The 18,994-nt window shown below is 30.4% G+C and overlaps 3 protein-coding genes and 1 long non-coding RNA gene across 5 annotated transcripts; 3 read left to right on the top strand and 1 right to left on the bottom strand.

The window, feature by feature from the left end:
• Positions 1-501: 501 nt before the first annotated feature.
• On the bottom strand, positions 502-3,754 carry LOC115713197 (uncharacterized). Of its 2 annotated transcripts, none has more exons than XR_004010981.2 (6): positions 3,033-3,754; positions 2,592-2,653; positions 2,355-2,411; positions 2,169-2,222; positions 1,958-2,011; positions 502-673 (listed from the first exon to the last, which is right to left on the bottom strand). It is a non-coding gene; the product is annotated as an uncharacterized LOC115713197 (long non-coding RNA). The 2 variants fall into 2 exon arrangements; XR_004010980.2 differs by having other exon boundaries at positions 3,038-3,750.
• Positions 3,755-5,947: 2,193 nt separating this feature from the next.
• Positions 5,948-11,525, top strand: LOC115722030 (uncharacterized). The gene is made up of 12 exons (XM_030651149.2): positions 5,948-6,212; positions 6,338-6,414; positions 6,523-6,682; positions 6,759-6,783; positions 6,942-7,031; positions 7,172-7,343; positions 7,417-7,490; positions 8,218-8,287; positions 8,423-8,494; positions 8,828-8,961; positions 10,292-10,365; positions 10,796-11,525. Exons 1-12 carry the CDS (start codon positions 5,990-5,992, stop codon positions 10,873-10,875), a joined length of 1,251 nt encoding a protein of 416 aa, XP_030507009.2. The 5' UTR covers positions 5,948-5,989; the 3' UTR covers positions 10,876-11,525.
• A 681-nt stretch (positions 11,526-12,206) lies between these two features.
• Positions 12,207-16,614, top strand: LOC115721700 (uncharacterized). The gene is made up of 12 exons (XM_030650765.2): positions 12,207-12,425; positions 12,614-12,744; positions 12,962-13,324; positions 13,424-13,638; positions 13,733-14,050; positions 14,237-14,411; positions 14,746-14,838; positions 14,950-15,041; positions 15,367-15,484; positions 15,573-15,658; positions 15,784-15,835; positions 15,923-16,614. The coding sequence occupies exons 2-12, from the start codon at positions 12,736-12,738 to the stop codon at positions 16,433-16,435; spliced, it is 2,034 nt and encodes a 677-aa protein (XP_030506625.1). The 5' UTR covers positions 12,207-12,425; positions 12,614-12,735; the 3' UTR covers positions 16,436-16,614.
• Positions 16,615-17,186: 572 nt separating this feature from the next.
• LOC115722658 (dirigent protein 16-like) lies at positions 17,187-18,586 on the top strand. Its single transcript, XM_061104094.1, has one exon. The coding sequence runs from the start codon at positions 17,304-17,306 to the stop codon at positions 17,928-17,930; it is 627 nt and encodes a 208-aa protein (XP_060960077.1). The 5' UTR covers positions 17,187-17,303; the 3' UTR covers positions 17,931-18,586.
• The last annotated feature ends 408 nt before the right edge of the window (positions 18,587-18,994 follow it).

The following is an 18,994-nucleotide window of genomic DNA, read 5'->3' as shown; positions in this document are numbered from 1 at the left end:
TAAAAAACCTCAAATTCCCGTCAGTTTTACACTGTCGGGCAAAAAATTCCCGACAGTCCATAAAACCGTCGCCTATACGAGCGTCGCGAATACTGGGTAAAATAGACGACGGTTTTAAACCGTCGAGAAAATACTATAGGCCACGGTTTAAAACTGTCGACTATAGTGACACTATAGGCGACAGTTTTAAACCGTGGCCTATAGTTTAGGCTACATTTTAAAACCGTGGGCTAAAGTAGAGGCCACAGTTTAAAACTGTCGCCTATAGTGTTATAGGCACAGTTTTAAACCGTCGCTTACAGTAAAATTTTCAGTTCACTTATAAATTTCATATTTTTTAGCGACAGTTTCTGCCCGTCATTGGTTTGCAAATAAAAAAGAAAAAAATAAAAAAAATATTTTTTTCCTTGCAATAATTAATTTTTACTAATTTATATATTGTCACAATTAGTTAGAATAAAGTATAAACATAAATTAAAAATGAACAAAAACTGAAATATATACAAACTACGTACTCAAACTTACTTTATATGAAAGTAATTGGTTATAGTGTAAAATATAAACAAAAACATAAATTGATCATGATAATAGCTCTTGTCCTGTGTTCAGACGAATTCAATCTACTGATCACGCAAAAAATTCATCTCACCATTTGAGTATGGATTGCTCTTACCTGCAAAAAAAAAAAAAAAAAAAAAAAAAAAAAATTACACATCTTATCTTAAGATTAAATTTATTTTCTCCAATAAATTTCTAGAACCCATAATATATATCTAACATGGTTTACAAAATATCAATTTTGGTGGGCAGGTGTGACTTCTTTTCCTAAATGAGAAAACTACTAAATCATTACACATCCTTACTCGTACTGTAAAGAAAACCAGTTCATTAGTAAACAGTAAACACACTATCAAAGCACCCCTAATATAATGAAAGCCAATACTTATATAACTTGTGTTCTTAATGAAAGCCAATACTTGTATAACTTGTATAACTTTGACACAGCAAGATATATTACAACAAATCATTCACATTCATTGCAAAGTGCTATGTGATTCAGTGATTGAATACTGTCCACATATTTTCTTACCAACTCTATATCTCATAGAGCTTCATCAAGGGAAAACTACCCTTGTCTCATGTGATTGTATTGCTTGAGATGTTGCATGAATTGAGTTAAAAGACAGCAAGAAAGATGGCCTCAGAAAATCGCAACAAAGAATTTCAAATTATCATTTAGTAACAAAAAAAATAAAAATCTTATAACTAAACAATAAAAATAATATACAGGTATAACTTAATTATAAAATTTATTGTGACTGAAATTATATTGTAATTATTTTTACTCATACTTTATATTTTTTAGGAAGAATTTTAGTGTCTTTGAGAAGTTGAAAACATTCTCCACTATTATACATAGCTATGGATTTTTAACAGAGATGAATCAAGCATAGCCAAAAGGTTGCCTTATTAACTTCATGAAGATAACACATTGACTATAAACTACACGTTGTCTTGGAAAGAGTTACAGTCAAACAAATGACGAGGATTGAATGTTACATCTCTATCAACAAACAATATGCCCTTTTCAACTCCCAAACTTTCACAAAACACACAAGACCGATTCCCCTTATCAACTTGAATCTATTCCTTAATCTAGAAAGAACCTTTTATCTTTCCTTAAAGAAAATGTTGCCCATTCATTTCATGCATATATATACATCAAGAAAGCACATAATCCCATCTTAATAATAAAAAAAAATAATAATAACAAATCGAATACAATGTTCTTGTTATCGAGCTGCGGGCAAGGTCCGAACCGGGTGATCAAGGTCGAGCTTAATATCCTCGTTGTCTTTGTTTTCTATTTTCAATGATATTGCTCGCTCATTCACATTTAAATTGAGAAAAAAGAAATACATATAAACAAAAAATATAGCAAGAGATGAGAAAGAACCTGATGGCCAGCTCTCAATGTTTTATAGAGACATTTCTGGCTAATGTCTATGATCTGCAACATGTATTTTAATGAGCACAGAATCAGAATAGAAGAAACACAACCAAAATGTCTGGCTACAATTTCAGCTTTTTTTGCTGATGAGAATGTCTAAAATTTATTGTTTAATGAACACTAACAGAAAATTATCTATGAAATAGATGGTAAGAACCTTGCCACCATCATCTGCAGCTGTAAGCAAAGAAGACTTGAAGTTGCAAGCAATCTGCAAGAACATGATTATGATTCCATGTGTAAGAATTAGCGGAATCGGATCACATAAAAATAAAAATTCACAAATCTAGCTCATTTTTTTCCTCTGAAATTAATAGTGTAAGAGAATGAACTTAATGTCTACCTGATTTATCTCATCCTTATTATATTCATAAGTCTCCAACGGCTTCCAAGAGAAGGCCTGCAAAATAAATTACCTACAAACTTAATAGAAACAAAACATACTTTGTTAAAATAAAAAAAAACAATACTATTATATATCACAAATTCCGCATAAAGATAAACGATATATGTTAATGTGAACAAACAAGATACCAATAGAAAAACGTATAATACCAAAACCAAGAGCAAGAATGGTTACCAGATGGACATCAAAGCTCTTGACTTCACTTCCCGAGGAAACATAAATGATGTTTTCATTTCCTATATCAAATGTGTGATTAATACCAATTAGAAACTACCAAGGAGAAAATAATAAGCCCACCAGAATTTCCCAGAAATAATCAATAATCTTGAGAAGAATATTATGTTGTATTATACATACATAAGATATATATATGAGTTATATGAGATCCAAATACATACACTTTGTTTCAATTTTCGCATAAATTAACCACATATGAGCTAAAATGGTTCTCCATAAAAATGTCATAATTATGATATGAAAATAAAACTACCCAGTTCCGAGAATTACTACATACACAAAAAATTAAAAGTAGAAGTAGTTTCCAATACTTTCTCACAGGAAAGGAATCAATGAGGACACCCACAATCAAATCTCAAGCGAAACATATACTCGTACCGTACCAGACTTAAACAAATGGATGAGATCGCTTCGTTCCCCACTTCCATGGTGTTCACCACATCTTTGCACCGCATATCAAATCAGCACACACAACCATCTTCTGATACATGAATATATATAGAAATTGATAAATAATTCGGACATAAAATATACCAGAGATAGGGGGCTCGGGAGAGAGAAAGAGAGAGGGAAACCAGAGATAGGGGGCTCGAGAGAAAGAAGAGAGAAAGAGTTATGGGTTTTGAAGCTCTCTCTCTCTACTCTGTTGATTTTGTTTCTCTCTCTAGCTTCTGAGAAAAGCTTCTCTCACTAAGTGGGGTTTTGAAGGAGACTCGGGCAGAGAATAAGATGAGTCGATTTCAAAATGCCACAGTTTTTGGATTCTTTCGATCAGAAAGTAGCGATTAAGAATGAGATTGAGACTGTTAGCGCGAGAGGGAAGACCATCAGACCGGAGTGTGGTGAAGAGATTGGGCAGAGGCCAGTGGTGATGCAATTTCTCATTTGAGTGTTAAAAAATTAAAAATTGAAAATCCATTCTAAATGAGAAATTCATTTATCAATTTCAATTTCTATTTCAGGAGATGGAGAAAAAGAGCAATTTTAGGAGGCGATTTCAAAGAGGAGGTTAACGTCCTGGATAAAATATTGTGTGCGGGCAATCAATTTACAGAACTGATTGAGCTATTCTTCAGGAGGTTTCAATTGAGACGCTCACGTTACCCTTCCGTTTACGTTCCGTCTATTTTTAAAATAAAAAAAAAAAAATCGTTAAACTAAGAATCGTTAAACCAAGAATTGCCGTTAGATAGGCACTTTTAATATATAAAGATATTTAAGGTGTCTTATTATTCTAATATATATATATATATATATATATTTAAGGTGTCTTATTATTCTAATAAATAATTATAAGAGAATAATTTTTATATGAAAAAAAAATTAAATGATTTTTTTATAATTATTTATAACCTACATATATAAAACCTAAATAGTTTTGAAACAATGTGGGACTTTTAGTTTGTTTGTGCGATTTGGTTTAAAAAAAAAATAGGAAAATATGTTAGAAAATAAGAAAAATTGGAAGAAAAAATTATAAAATGACACATAAACTCTTATTGTGCTTTCTTTTGTTAAAATAATTTATATATTTTCTGTCCATATTTTTTTGAATAAAAATTAGTGTAAGAATACTTTGTTTATAGTTTAGAAGTATATTAATTATGTAGTTCTTAATTCATGTGGGATTTTCACAAATAATAAAAAAAAAAAATTACTAAGAAGTCATATTTCTAAATATCTATAAATATATAAAATAAATTAAATTTACTAAAATTCTTTTTATAGTAAAAATAGATTAAAATATTGTAGGATGCCACCTCATTTTCTTTAGTGTTTTCTTTTATATACATATTGATTTATTCATTAAAAACTGATTTTTTTTTTTAATTTTAAATATTTTGCAAAGATTGAAAAATGTAAAAATATTAAAAAATTGAAACTAATTAGGCAAAATAAAAACTTGAGTAAGAAATTAATCAATCACCCATAAAAAATAACATTTTTTAGACAAAGGAAAATATTGTAATAAGAATATTATTTATAACATACATAGATAAAACCTAAATACTTTTCAAACAATGTGAGACTTTTAGTTTGTTTGTGTGGTTAGTTTTCAAACAAAATAAGAAAATGTGTTAGAAATTAGAAAAAATAGGAAGAATAATTTATAAAATGACACATAAACTCTTCTTGTGCTTTCCTTTATATTATATATAGATATAGATATTGATTGTCGTATTTAGTCCAAATTTTTTCTTCAACCTCTTATAATTACAACTTTTTATGGGGTGCTTATAAAACACTATTTGATTTTGAACCCTCATTCCCCATCCCATTGTATTTATCCCATTTAATAAACTTTTACTAATTGGAAATTAGTAGTAAAATTAAGACTTATTTAATGAAAAACACTCCATTGATCAAGTCTTAACGGTCAAAATAACAAATAATAAAGGAAAAAAGAAAGGGGCAGGAGTGTTAGAATGGGCCGGGGCCCACAACGCCGAACTCTTGTCTGGGCCTTCTTTGTCTTCTCTACTTCTACTACCCACTCTCCAACAAGTAAGCAACTATTAGAGTCTTACTTACTCAATTTACTATTATTATTTTTTTCAAATAATGATCAATATCATTAATTTACTACTATTATTATTATTATTTTAGAAAAAAAAAAACACTATTATTATTATTATACTTTAAATAAAGAAAAATATTAATTTTATTTTCAAGTCTTGTAGTGATAGCTTGAAAGCCGGTTTCTTGTATTTCTTGCACAAGAAAAAATATTTTATTATTTTTTTTATCTTGTCTTTAATAAAAAAAGAATTACATTAAAATTGAGACCAATATTGTTAAGTGATACACTCTTTAATTAGCTTAAGGGAGTCTCTTTATTTGGAGTGACCAAAAATAAGTGTAGACAACAATGTTAAGTACTAATAAATATAAATATTACACAATATGCATGTTTCATGCATAGTAAAAGAAAAAGAAGAAGAAGAAAAACTTGTAAAGAGGCATAAGTGACATCATGAAAGAAGACAATAATAACAAATGGTTAGCTAAAATATAGTCTAGAAGAGAGATTTAATATTAATTAAATTTTTGCCAGCTTTCAATTGAACCTTTTCTTTTCTCTGTCTTCATAATTGGTACCCTTTTTAGCTCTTAATTCTTACCAAACAAGTGACAACAATAGAAGCTTCTTTCTTCACTTCATTCTAGCTAAAGGTGTGTTCTTCACTTCTTTCATTATATCACATTCATACATAACCAAGTGAAAAAGTAACTTGTTACAAGTAACCTGTTACTTGACTTGTGTTCTTCATCACTTTTTGTTAGAAAGAATCAAGTGAAAAAAGTGTTCTGTTTTAGTGAATGAAACTGCCAAAATGAGAGGATCTGATGAAGTTGAAGACACAAGAATACATGTCATAGTAGCATCAGCAGCAACAACAGCAACAACCTCCTCAACGCAGAAGAGCGCGAATTTTATGGCCGAAAAGAAGAAATCAATGCGAGCTCGTTATGCATATGGCATTATCTTTCTTATACCAAATCTTTGTGCTTGGATTGTTAGAGATTATGGACAAATGATTCAACCTCAGCTCCATTGTAACTAACTACTACATTCTACTAATTAGTTACTAGTAACTAATTATTAAACAACATTTTCTTTTAAGTGTATTTTATTACTTTTCTTGACTAGTTTTGTTTCATTTTTCTTTTCATTTTCACAGATCTAAAATCTTGTGGAACTAATGGAAGAGATTGTGTTCATACCCTAGGCGTTCTTCGAGTGAGTTTCGGGTGCTTTGTATCTTTCTCTTTACTCTTTACTCTTTTCTCTTCATAGTTTTAGTCCCAAATGCCAAAAATGTTATGTTATGAAATTTAGCATCCTTGACATGAATGAAATCATCAGATATATTTTTTTGTGATGTTTCTCACAACATTTAGAACACGAAAATTATTCGAAAATCGCAATGCATGGCATTCGGGATGGTGGACATCAAAGTTTTTCATGTTGATTGTGTCATTGGTGGTACCAATTTTTTTTCCTTCTGATTTCATTCAACTCTATGGTAAGTTTTTTCTTATTTTAATTTTTTTACAGCTACATTTTCCTTAAGGGAACTTATTTTTCGATGTTTGTCGCAGGAGAACTTGCTCGTGTCGGTGCAGGGTAATTCGCCTTCAGATCTTCAAACCTAATTTTCTTGATTTTTTCTTCATGAGGCCAAAATAGCTAAAAGTTGTCATTTTCTTCATGAAAAAAAAAATTATTTCATAAGCTATGAATCTCAAATTATGTTAAAAATTAACACAAGTTTTCATTGCTAGGATTTTTCTTCTTCTTCAACTTATAAGTGTAATTCAATTCATTAATTGGTGGAACAAGTATTGGATGCGCGACGAGGAACAAAAACAAAGGTTTTTTTTTTAAAAAAAAAAATATCAAGCTTCGTTTGGCAAAATTTTTACTTATCATAAAAAAAAAAAGACGTCTTTTTATTTTTTACCCAAACACTCCTAGAAGTAGTTTTTAAATTCGTGCTTTCGGGATGTTGCAGCTGCTCTCTCGGGTTGTTTATGTCGACGCTATTTTACATTGCTTCGGTATGTGGGCTTGTGTACATGTTTGCATCATATGGCACAAAAAGCTCATGTAGTCTCAACATATTTTTCATCTCTTGGACTGGAATTCTTCTAATTGTGATGATGGCTATATCTCTTCATTCAAAGGTATTTATATTAATAATTAAATTTACATGATCATGTGATATTATTTGAGTGATTAATAATTATAGTAATACAGGTGAATAGGGGTCTTTTATCATCAGGAATCATGGCTTCATATGTTATTTACTTGTGTTGGTCTGCTCTAAGAAGGTGATAACCTTTTAATTTGATCCCATTTTTTGAATCATTTTTCTTAGGAGCCCATACTTTTTTTAGCTTTTGAAGATCATTCGAGTGAAAATGAAATGACATTTCTACTATTTAATTAAATAAGAATTTTTTAAGAATAAAAGAAAAAAAATCATTCCAATGCACATAGCAAATGAATATTATTTGATTTTATTAGAATTAATCTCATTACCAATTGAATTTTCTCATCTTAAACCACACACTTACCAATTCAAACCGATTTGCTCCATTACTCATATTTTTATTATTATTCATTTAAGGTAAATAAGTATTTTGTAAGAATTGCATATTGGATTCTTTATTTTGTTAAATAATAAAATAGATTTATTATTTTTTTAAAATAGTACAAATAAGATTCTGAACTGATATTTTATCAAAATAAAACTTAATAATAATCTGACTTAGAGGTGTTATGACAAAATTAGTTAAATTTTTGTATCTGTTCGTGTTAGAAATTATCTTCAAGTCGGTTATATTAAAAAAAAATTGTCGAAAATTGAGCTCAAAGTCTTAATTGTATTATTTTAAAAAATACAAAATCCATTTTATCATTTAGTAAAATAAATAATTTAATTTATTATTTTTGCAAAACATGAAGCCCAAAATAATATTTATCTTATTTTTCTATTGACCATTACTCCACACTATACAAAGTTCAAACCCTAATTTTGGATAGATGATTTTTCAGTGAGCCTTCTAATGAGAAGTGTTACAAACTTAAAGCAGCCAATGAAAATGGTGATTGGACTACCATAGTAGTAAGAGCTATTTCTCCCTCTTCTTCTACTTTGTTGTCTTTCCTTTTAAATACTAATTGGGTTTTTTTTTTACATTATTTTCATCAACACAATTATACCAAATATGACACTATCTCTATTAATTTGTGTCTACAGAGCTTCTTGATTGCAATATGTGCCATTGTTATGGCAACTTTTTCCACAGGAATTGATTCAGAGTCATTCCAGGTCAGACAAAACTTCTCTTAGTAGTAAATCAAATAAATTTATCATTACATTTTGAAGACTAATTAATTACTATATGAAAAATAGTGACAAACCATTATAATATTAGAGCATTGTTATTAGGCACTACTGGTGCCTTGCACCTTTGCGACATGTCGCGTTGCTATTAGCTAGCGATACTCCCTAAAAGCTATTATATTAAATTATATAAAACCCGATACTTAGTTGGACCAATAGCAATATTAACACATAAAATGGTACTAAGCACCACTGGTGCTCTTTAACATTTCTCATAATATAATATAGAAAAGCTAACAAATGTTTATGATTATATAGTTTCGAAAAGATGAAGTTAAAGAAGAAGATGAGATTCCTTACAAGTATGAGTTTTTCCACCTAGTATTCTCCTTGGGAGCCATGTATTTTGCAATGTTATTCATCAGTTGGAATCTCAACAATTCAGCCAGAAGGTAAAGCAATTCATACTCTAATATCTTTTAATTAATATTTATGCATATATATAAGGCTTGTTCGGTAACTATTTTGTTTTTTGTTTTTCTTTATTCACCTTAACAAAATTTTATAATTTGTTCTTAGTTTCTGATTAATTAAACAGAAAACTGATTTTTTAATGGTTACCGAACACTACCATAGTAAACAAAAAAATAGATTAGGGCATCATTTTTGCTTCAACCTAAAGAAATTATATTCAAATTATTTTTATATGTATACATTATAATTACATTATTTTATTCATTTTTGAATTTTTTTTTTTTTTGAATAGTTTACTTAGTTGAAAATATGATTTAAATAGTCATTTGTACGCGTGTACTAATTAGGATTTTTGATACTCGAGTTTTGATAAGTACTAAATTATACATTTTGAACTTTTTAGGTCGTTAATAATTTCTCCTGAACTATTGAAATTGTTGCACTTACTTTTATCTAATTTTACTAATTATACTTTTTGAGATTTTCAGGTCGTTAAAAATTTCTCTTGAACTATTGAAATTGTTGCATTTAAAGATTCTTGTCTAATTTTACTAACGGAAGTCTGATGTGGATGAAAGTTTATGAGAAAAAATTTGGTACACATCAAATTTTGGTGGGTACGATTTTGTAGATTTCAAAGTTCGAGAGACATGATTTGGTATAAGAACAATCACCACGTTAGTAAAATACTGAATAGGATTGGACATAAGTTCTTCAATCCAACAATCTCAGTAGTTTGGGGAGAATTTTTAAAAGTTCAAGAAACATAATTTATGTTAAAGTTCAAAAAATAAAAACTTAATTATACACGTGTAATTAACTATTTTGGACTTTATTTTTAAAATTATAAATTATTCAAAAAAAAAAATTCAAAAACAAATAAAATATTTGTTATAACTCTAATATACATCATCTGAAAAGAAAAATTAAAGATATAATAGAGCAAAAATTATGCCTATACTTAAGAATTTTCTTAAATGTTTTATAATTTTTTTGAGGAAATTACACTCTATACCTTTTTTATATTGTCCTCTTTTATTTTTACCTTTTTTTTTTAAAAATATATCATTTTTACCTCTTTTTTTAAACATTGTACCAATTTTGTCACTGTCACTTCAAGATACTCTCCATGTGATTCTCTTATGTAAGGGTATTTTGGGTACAATACACATAAAAAGAGGTATGTTTCAAATAAATATAAAATTAGAGGTAAATTTAATTAATTGATGAATAAAAGAGGCATTTTACAACTTACCCCCTTTTTTTTTTTTCTAATTTAGAGACATGTTTGGTTATGCATACAACCAGGTGGAGCATAGACATAGGGTGGGCAAGCACATGGGTGAAAATTGTGAATGAGTGGTTTGCAGCCACATTATATGGTAAGTAATTATATATATAAAGAGTAATGATCTGCATACAAAATACACACAAAAATATTATATTACAAGGTATGATGTTTTAGGGCTCGTTTAGAACGTCGTATTAGGTTGTATTGTATTGTATTATATTGAATTGGATTATATATGATATTTTTATATAATATTATGTTAAACTTTAATTTATACTAAAATATTATATATTTAGATGCCCATAAAAGTTAATGCCACATATAGTTTTTTATATAAAAAATATTATATAAAATACAATTCAATATTATACAATACAATACAATCTAATACGACGTTCCAAACGAACCTTAGTGAATATTTTGTAAACACATTACTCACTATATGACTAAATCATTCATTTATTTTATGTTTATTTTTAATAATTTTCGTGTGTGATTGAAAATAATAATAATAAATGCAGTATGGACTTTGATTTCTCCGGCTGTGAAAAAGTCCAAAGTGGTAAATTATGAAGATGCAGTGGGGCAGCAGAGGATTTGACCAGCTTCACCATTAAAACGACAGCAAAAACGACAAAACGACAATTAACAACATCTCCTAAAATGTAGATTTTTATATCACATTAACATTTTTCAGATTTCTTTCCTACAAGCCAATTTGAAAAATCAGCATTTTAATTATTTATTAATTTTTTTTTGAATAGATTTGAGCATTGGTCTAAACCAAAGTTTAATACGATTATGATTAATGTTGATGGAGTAATTTTTTCTTCAGTTGAGAAATGTAGTATTAGTGATGTGGCTCGTGATAGTTCTAGCCGGTTATTGGAAGCATTTTCTTTGTGTTTTCATGGTCAAGAGGAAGCTTCTTTCGTTGGTAGGCTTGGTATTAAGAGACTTTAAATTGGACTAAACGAGAAGAATGGCAAGATGTTCAACTTGAATTTGTCTATTTAGTGGCGGTTCAAGTTGTGCATAGTACTATTTTTATGCCTTCTCCTTTTAGTAGTCAGTTGGATCATGATTGTCGAGTTATGTTAGAAATTTTAAAGTTTGTTAAGATTTATTTTGTTAAACGTTCTGTAAATAAGATTGCATATTGTGTTGCTCGTATTTTTTTCTATTCATATTGTACTGTTCGTACTGATTTTTTTATCTATTATAATGGTTGAAGTTTTTTAATTAATAAAGTTGTTATTTTTTAAAAAACTGGTAATTGATTAGACTTAAACTGACGAATCTGTAGTTAGATTTCAATATCGATATTAGTGTAATTCAATATCAAGTTTTACTTATTTTAATTTAATAAAAATTATACAGAACTGCTAACTAATTATAAGATATCATGACATAGATATGTTAGAGTATTGCTATGAGGCACTAAAGTGTATAGCACCTGTATGACATGTTATTTTATAATTAATTAGTAGTTTTCCATAATATTTATTAAATTAAAATAAGTGAGATTCGTATATTTAAAAAATTATTTCACCATTAATTTACATTTTATATTATTTTATTTTTTATTAAAAAAATTAAATAACTCTAAGAAGAATTTTCAAAAATATATTTTTTTATATTTTATTTATAATTCTACGACTTAAAATTTTTATTTTCAAAAATATTTATTTAGCAAAAAAAAAACAAAACATAAATAAGTTATAAAATAACTAAAAATAATCTTATGACAACTAAAAATATAAAAATAAAAAAATTTAAAGTATAAAATTAAAAGACTTTGTATAATTTTTATAGGTACCTAATCGTTAATTATCTAAGTGTTACAATCCATCCCATAAAAAAAAAATAATAAATAACACGTTATCATTCTCTTAATATAACTTAAATATTATTTACAACAATAAATAAACTTAGCTATTAAAATAAAATTTTCACTATCAAAACAACTTTTCTCTCATTTATAAAAAAAAAAAAAAAAAAAAAAAAAAAAGAGAAACACTTGAGCTTGCTCTGACATCTCAGAGAAAACCACGCTTTCATCTCACTCCGGCATCATCCCAGTCGACGATCCTTTTGTCGCCATCACCATGAGCTTCATTTCCAGGAGCTGACTAGCTGAGCCTGAGTCAGGTAACTGAACTACCGTTTCCCATAATCATGCTCTTAAACTGTTTGATACAATTACTCACTCACCTTTTACTGCCTCGGGGGCACCTCTTATTCTGAGGAGATAATAGCTCCTTTAGATTGAAACCATTGAGAAAATAAGGAATTTTATTTGGGTTTTGATGAAATGTCAATGCATTTTCTCTTTTCAGTCTTCAGGTCCTTTAAAGGGTCATATTTTCAAGGGTCTACACGAAAAAGCTTCTGAAGGGAACACACTTTGGGTCAAGTCTCCAGTCATTGTTTTGAAGCTTTGCACTGCTCTTTTACTTCTATGAAGTTTGTGAGTTCTGTTCCACTAGTTACTAGAAATCATGTTACTTACATTAGAGTTTTATTAACTGTTTTGCAAGTGGGTGCTTTTGTGTTGGACATATATGATATTACCCGTTTTAGTTATAGGGATTCAAATAACCTTCATTATATGTTATTGTAGATCTGTTTGTAAATTGGGTGTTTTTCCATTTCAATGAAGTTTCTAATTACTTTGTTCCTTACAGACGTGTTTGAGCAAAGGTGGTGGTTTCCATTTCCCATCCTGTCACATACTCAATATTTGTGGCTTTAGGATTTTGTTTGATGTCCCATTGGACCTCTCAGCTCTTACAATCTTCTCTCCTGTACCAAATGATTTCGATAATTTAGATGAAGAGAATTGCTGTTGCCTGGAGTCTGACAAACATAGGACACCAGAAAAAACCGCCCCGAATGCGAGAAATCTTGTTTATGCAGAGCCTTGTTATAAAACTGTTAAAAATCTACACTTGTGGAATGCCTCTTTCATTGATGTTGTTCTTATTTCGAGCCCAATGGGCATGCTTGGATTACCGTATCTTACTCGAATGAAAGGTTTTTCTGCTAAGGTACAAGATAATGTGCTTGGTCTTGTTTTAACTTTTCAGCTGATTCTATATAATTATTTTGGATGTTTATTTTTCATTGTTAATTTCTATATGGGGCAGATATATGTAACTGAGGCCACTGCTAAACTTGGGAAACTTATGATGGAGGACCTTGTGTCAAGTCATATGGAATACAAACGATTTTATGGAGACAAAGAGTCTGTTTGCCCTCAAGGGATGAAGTTCGAAGAGCTTGATCAACTTTTACCCACACTGAAGGAGATTGCTTTAGGCAAAGATGGAGAGGATTTGGGTGGTTGGATGCCCCTATACAGGTGATTTACAATCATATCTTATTTACATTTGTGATTTGAAATTGTTGAATAAATAGCTCTTGTATTGGAGGATATAACAAAAGGAACTTCACAGTGCAGTTGATGTGAATGATTGCTTGCAAAAGGTTCAAACACTTAAATATTTGGAAGAAACCTGCTATAACGGCACATTGATCATAAAGGCAGTAAGCTCAGGGGCAGAAATTGGAGCTTGTAATTGGGGAATAAATAGTCCAAAAGGGGATATTGCATTTATTACCAGCTCCATCTTTCTTTCTGGGCATGCAATGGATTTTGATTACCATGCTCTTAAAGGGAATGATTTAATCATATATTCAGATTTCAATTTCATGCATGCCATGGATGACCTAGATAATGGATTCAATTCTGCCCCAGTAACGGATTCTATCAGGTATCTTTTTGTTTTGAAGTTTGAAATTTTTTTATCAGCATAACCTCATTTTTACTGGATCTTTTCTGAATTTTATCACAATTTTACTTCAATCCCAACTCCCCACCTTAAATTGCATAATTATCAAATAGAGTAACTGTATCTTTGGGTGTTTCTTTTGTTTTCTTAACTTGAATATTTGGCCAGATCTTTAGCATCTGCTGATATTTCAGAGGAAAGGGACAAACTAGCTTTTGTATGCTCTTGTGCGGTTGATTCTGTTAAAAATGGTGGTTCTGTTCTTATTCCCATTGATCGACTTGGACTTATTCTGCAGCTATTGGAAGAAATATCAACTGCACTGGATTATTCAAACATGAAGGTATGTTATGTGAATAAAAGAGGACACTTGGATTAAGTAAACCAAATTCAAGAAATAAGGTGGTCATTTTCTTTTCTATTACATGCTCAATGTTTACTAAGAATCAATGTGAGACTGATGGTTTAAACTTTAATGTCCAACTGTATTGATGCCTTAGTAATTGGATACATGACGTCCACCTGATGTGTTGTCACTACTCTTAATTTTTTTTGAAAAAAAAAATTGTGTTTGCCCATTGCTGCATAATTTGGACAGCAAAAAAAAAAGAAAAAAAGAAATGGAACAACACTGCAAAGCCATGTTTTTTAATTATAATGTATCCACCATGTTTTAGGTTCCCATATACTTCATTTCTTCTGTAGCAAAAGAATTACTAGCTTTCACAAATGTCATACCTGAGTGGCTGTGCACTGAGAGACAAGAAAAGGTAAATATTCTTCTGTCTAACTAGTCACAATTTGTATGGAGGCTTTATATAATTGAGAGGATGTGAACTAAGAAACTAAACACTGAACTTATTCTGAATTTGATTATTCAGCTGTTTTCTGGTGAGCCATCGTTTGCCCATGCAGAGCTCATAAAGCAGAAAAAGCTTCACGTGTTTCCAGCCATTTATTCACCTGAATTATTGTAAGCTAAGTTATTCCCATTTTTGTTCTCTTCTTATTTAGTTGTTCCTGTCTGGATATTCTTCTATTATGTGTGTGTATAATACATACATACATATATATATATATTAGTATTTATTATTTAAGCGAACTTGAAAAGATTCTATCGGCACCATAGACATGTGTTATATATATGATTTACCTACTTTTTCAAAAGACTACTTAGTTGGGAAAGATAAGGAAGTACACACATCATTTTGTGGTTTCAAGGTCACTTTGGTGTCTGTTATATATTATTTTAACTGTAATTTATTTTCATTCCATTGAAATTTTCGTCTTGTGCATAGAATGAATTGGCAGGAACCATGCGTAGTATTTTGTCCTAATTGGAGTTTACGACTCGGTCCGGTTGTTCACTTGCTTCAGCGATGGTGCATTGATCGAAATTCTCTACTTGTTCTTGAGGTTCTAATCTTAATGATTTTCTTTTAATTTCCTTTTGACTTTTTTGGGGTTGATCAATTATGCACAATGCAAAATTGTCTTATTGCAGAATGGAATTGATGCTCAGCTGGCTCTTTCACCTTATAAGCCCATGGAAATGAAGGTTCTTCAGTGCTCATTTTTCTCTGGAATAAGGTAGTGTACTGTGATCACAACACAACTATTTCCCCTTTCTTTTTTTAGCTGGGAAGACCAATTCATGTTGATAATATTTTTGCATATTGAAATGGTCTCACATGAATTTTCATTACACTTTGCAGTTTGAATAAAGTTCAACCTTTGCTGAAGATTTTGCAACCGAAAATTGTTGCGGTACCTATCATTCTTTTCAGTTCCTTGATATACCGAACGAGAAATCTATTTTTAATAATTATGTTTCCTTCTACCTCTTGAATATAGTTCCCCAAGGATTTAAGGCGGATTAGTTTTCAAGAATCGACACCCTTCTCGATCTTACACTACTCCGAGAATGAAACACTAGCTATACCAAATTTGAAGAGCTCAGAACTTGAAATTCCAATGGAGTTGGCTACACAATTCCATTTCAAGAAGTTGAAACAAGAACACATTAATGTGACAAGGGTAAAGGGAGAGCTCCTTGTTAGTAACGGCAAACATCAGTTAATTTCTGAGACCAAACAGTCAGACCAGGAGAAATGCAGGCCTGTTCTTTGCTGGGGTTCCCCGAGTACAGATACTCTACTAGCAGCATTGTCGGAAAGGGGTATCAGCGGAACAGTGGAAGGCGATACGGTAGATTTGGAAGGTGAAAATGTTTCTGTGGTACACGTCCATGAACCTAACAGAGCTTGTATAAAAATCGGTGTTGCGATTACTGTTGTTACAACTGCTGACGAAGATTTAGCTGGTCGGATTTCAGATGCTATATATAGTGTTCTTGACAATGCTTAAGAGGCCAAATTGAACAATATGTACATGTTCCTGTCAGGGCCAAAATAAAAATATAAAAAAAATTATTAAGTTTTTATTTAAGTAAAATTAAGTGTATTATAAACAACAAATATTCATAGCTTAGTTGGTTGAGGTGGAAGCTATGGTTCCTGTATATATTATTAAATGCTGTTCAATTACATTCTTCCCTGCTTGCTTGCTATCATACTATAAGGAAATACGTTTACCAAATTATGATTTGGCAATGGAAAACCTGTATTAGAGTTAAAGTTATTGATACAACTTCACATCAGATACTTAATATTTTCTACCTTAGCAAAATGAGCTGGATACGATAACATGAAGTTTGGATTAACACGACTAATTCGTTTGTCAAATAAGTTATTTTCGAGTAGAAACAAACACAAATTGTCACCCCTTTTTGAATAATCACGACATTATTTATTTATTTATTTTCAAGTTTGATATTTATTCTAATTTTCTTATTTTGAACACTATATATAAAGTAAGTCAAAGTGACCTCATTTGTCTTTACTAATTCTTTAGTCAAATTCCCCCCCTGCATTTCATGCAACCCAACAAATATATAACATGCAACATATTATACATGTACGTACGAAACAACTTAGTCTTCTCTTATAATTTTCAACAACCTCTCCACTCCTATACAATACATTATATAATACATATATTTATATATGTATCACTACAACAACTCAACTCCATGCAGTAGTACCATATATATATCATATCATCTCGATCTTAATATTATCTCACTCTTCTCTCATAACAATAATATATAACAAAGAACCAACTTCAAAGTTCAAAGCAATCCTCAAATTTTCATTTCATATCTCCAAAAAAAAAAATGTTGACAAAATTATCACTAATTGTATTGTTAATAATAATAACCAAAACTGTTACTTCTAATACTAATTATCTAGAGTTTTACATGCACGACATTGTGGGTCCCACGGCGAGACCAGTCACTGGCTTATTAGGCAGCATCTACAGCCGCCACGTGGCATTCACTAAGCCAATCTCCCATCCCCCAGACCGTGGTGGTGGGGTCCTCCTCATCCCCAATCCAAACGACGCCGTTCCAATCGTAATGGGTTCTGATGGATTGAGCCTTGGGTTCGGGACAATTACCGTGTTCGACGATTTGGTGACGAGTGGGCCCGAGTTAGGGTCCCAAACGTTGGGAAGAGCTCGAGGGGTCTACGTGGCAAGCTCTGGAGACGGGAGTAGTTTGATGATGACGTGTACGGTGGTGATGGAAGGAGGTGAGTATGGAGATAGTATTAACTTGTTTGGAGTTTATTATAGGGAAAGTAGTAGTGCCACGTCATCATCACGGTTGGCTGTGGTTGGTGGGACCGGGAAGTACAATAAGGCAGGTGGGTTTGCGGAGATCCGGTTGGTTGTTCGTAGTGGTCCACGTGGTGTTTATGGTGGGGTGACGTTGCTTAGGATTATTGTTCATCTAACCTAATTCACTAATCTTATAGGAAATTTATGCAGTAAACCTTAGAGGATATTCTAGGATCATTTTACTATATTGTTCTTAATTATCTGTTTTGATATTGATGAGAGTTTTTTAGTTTTAATTTTTTTTTATAATTACAAATGTTGTACATATTTAAGATATTTGTAAATTTTTTAGATTTTAAATAGTTTATAATGCTAAAAATAAAATTTAAATAATTTCTTACTGCGAGTATAAGATAAATACATGTGTAACAAAATATGTAAATCTTATTTACACCATTATAAATATTAACGTATATTTTCGTTAATTAATACATAAACCTTTTTATAATTATTATATTCAAAAATTAGTGAACAATAATAATAAAAGTAACAAGAAAAATTTTAACATAGTTTTGAAATTAATTTTTCATAATTCACAAGACCATTTTATTTTAGGATTAATAAATTGTATACAAAATATAAAGAAAGACTGTTATAATACTCTTTTTTTTTTTTCATATTGATCATCCTTTGTTCATTAGATTCTGTCCACTTGTTACCGTTCGTGAAACGTGGACAAACTCCATATTTTACATTTACATCACATAAGATAATGACAAATAACTTCTCATAACCACTCATTTAACTTTATCTATAAGCAGTTATACTAACTATGCTTTTCCACTAGATGACCTGGAATTTGAGATCATGGCTCCTAAAGCTCACAAATCTAAAATGCCTCAGAATCCCACTGTTACATTCGAGGCTGAATTAATCGAGTCCAAAGTCAGATCGAATTCTCCATACATAGGTGATGTTCCAAGGTCATGTGACATTAAGAATGAAAAAAGATGTCGTATTCGCTCAGTCGCGCTTAGCAAATTTAGTTATCTTCCTTTAAAACGCAACTTGATAGACGAAGGCTAAAGCACCAGTGGATCTTCAAGAATAGGTGCTTGGAGTATTGAACACATTAGGGAAGAACTAGGAGGACTTGTTTGTTTTCATCAACATTGCCATCTTTTTAAGAACACAACAACAGGTCGTTTCTTTCTTTATTGTCGTTTACTCATAAACTACTTGTGT

Source organism: Cannabis sativa, chromosome 9 (genome assembly GCF_029168945.1).
Source record: "Cannabis sativa cultivar Pink pepper isolate KNU-18-1 chromosome 9, ASM2916894v1, whole genome shotgun sequence".
Classification (NCBI taxonomy): domain Eukaryota; kingdom Viridiplantae; phylum Streptophyta; class Magnoliopsida; order Rosales; family Cannabaceae; genus Cannabis; species Cannabis sativa.
The sequence above is the reverse complement of the archived record's forward strand: the minus strand, read 5'-3'. Positions and strand labels throughout refer to the sequence as shown.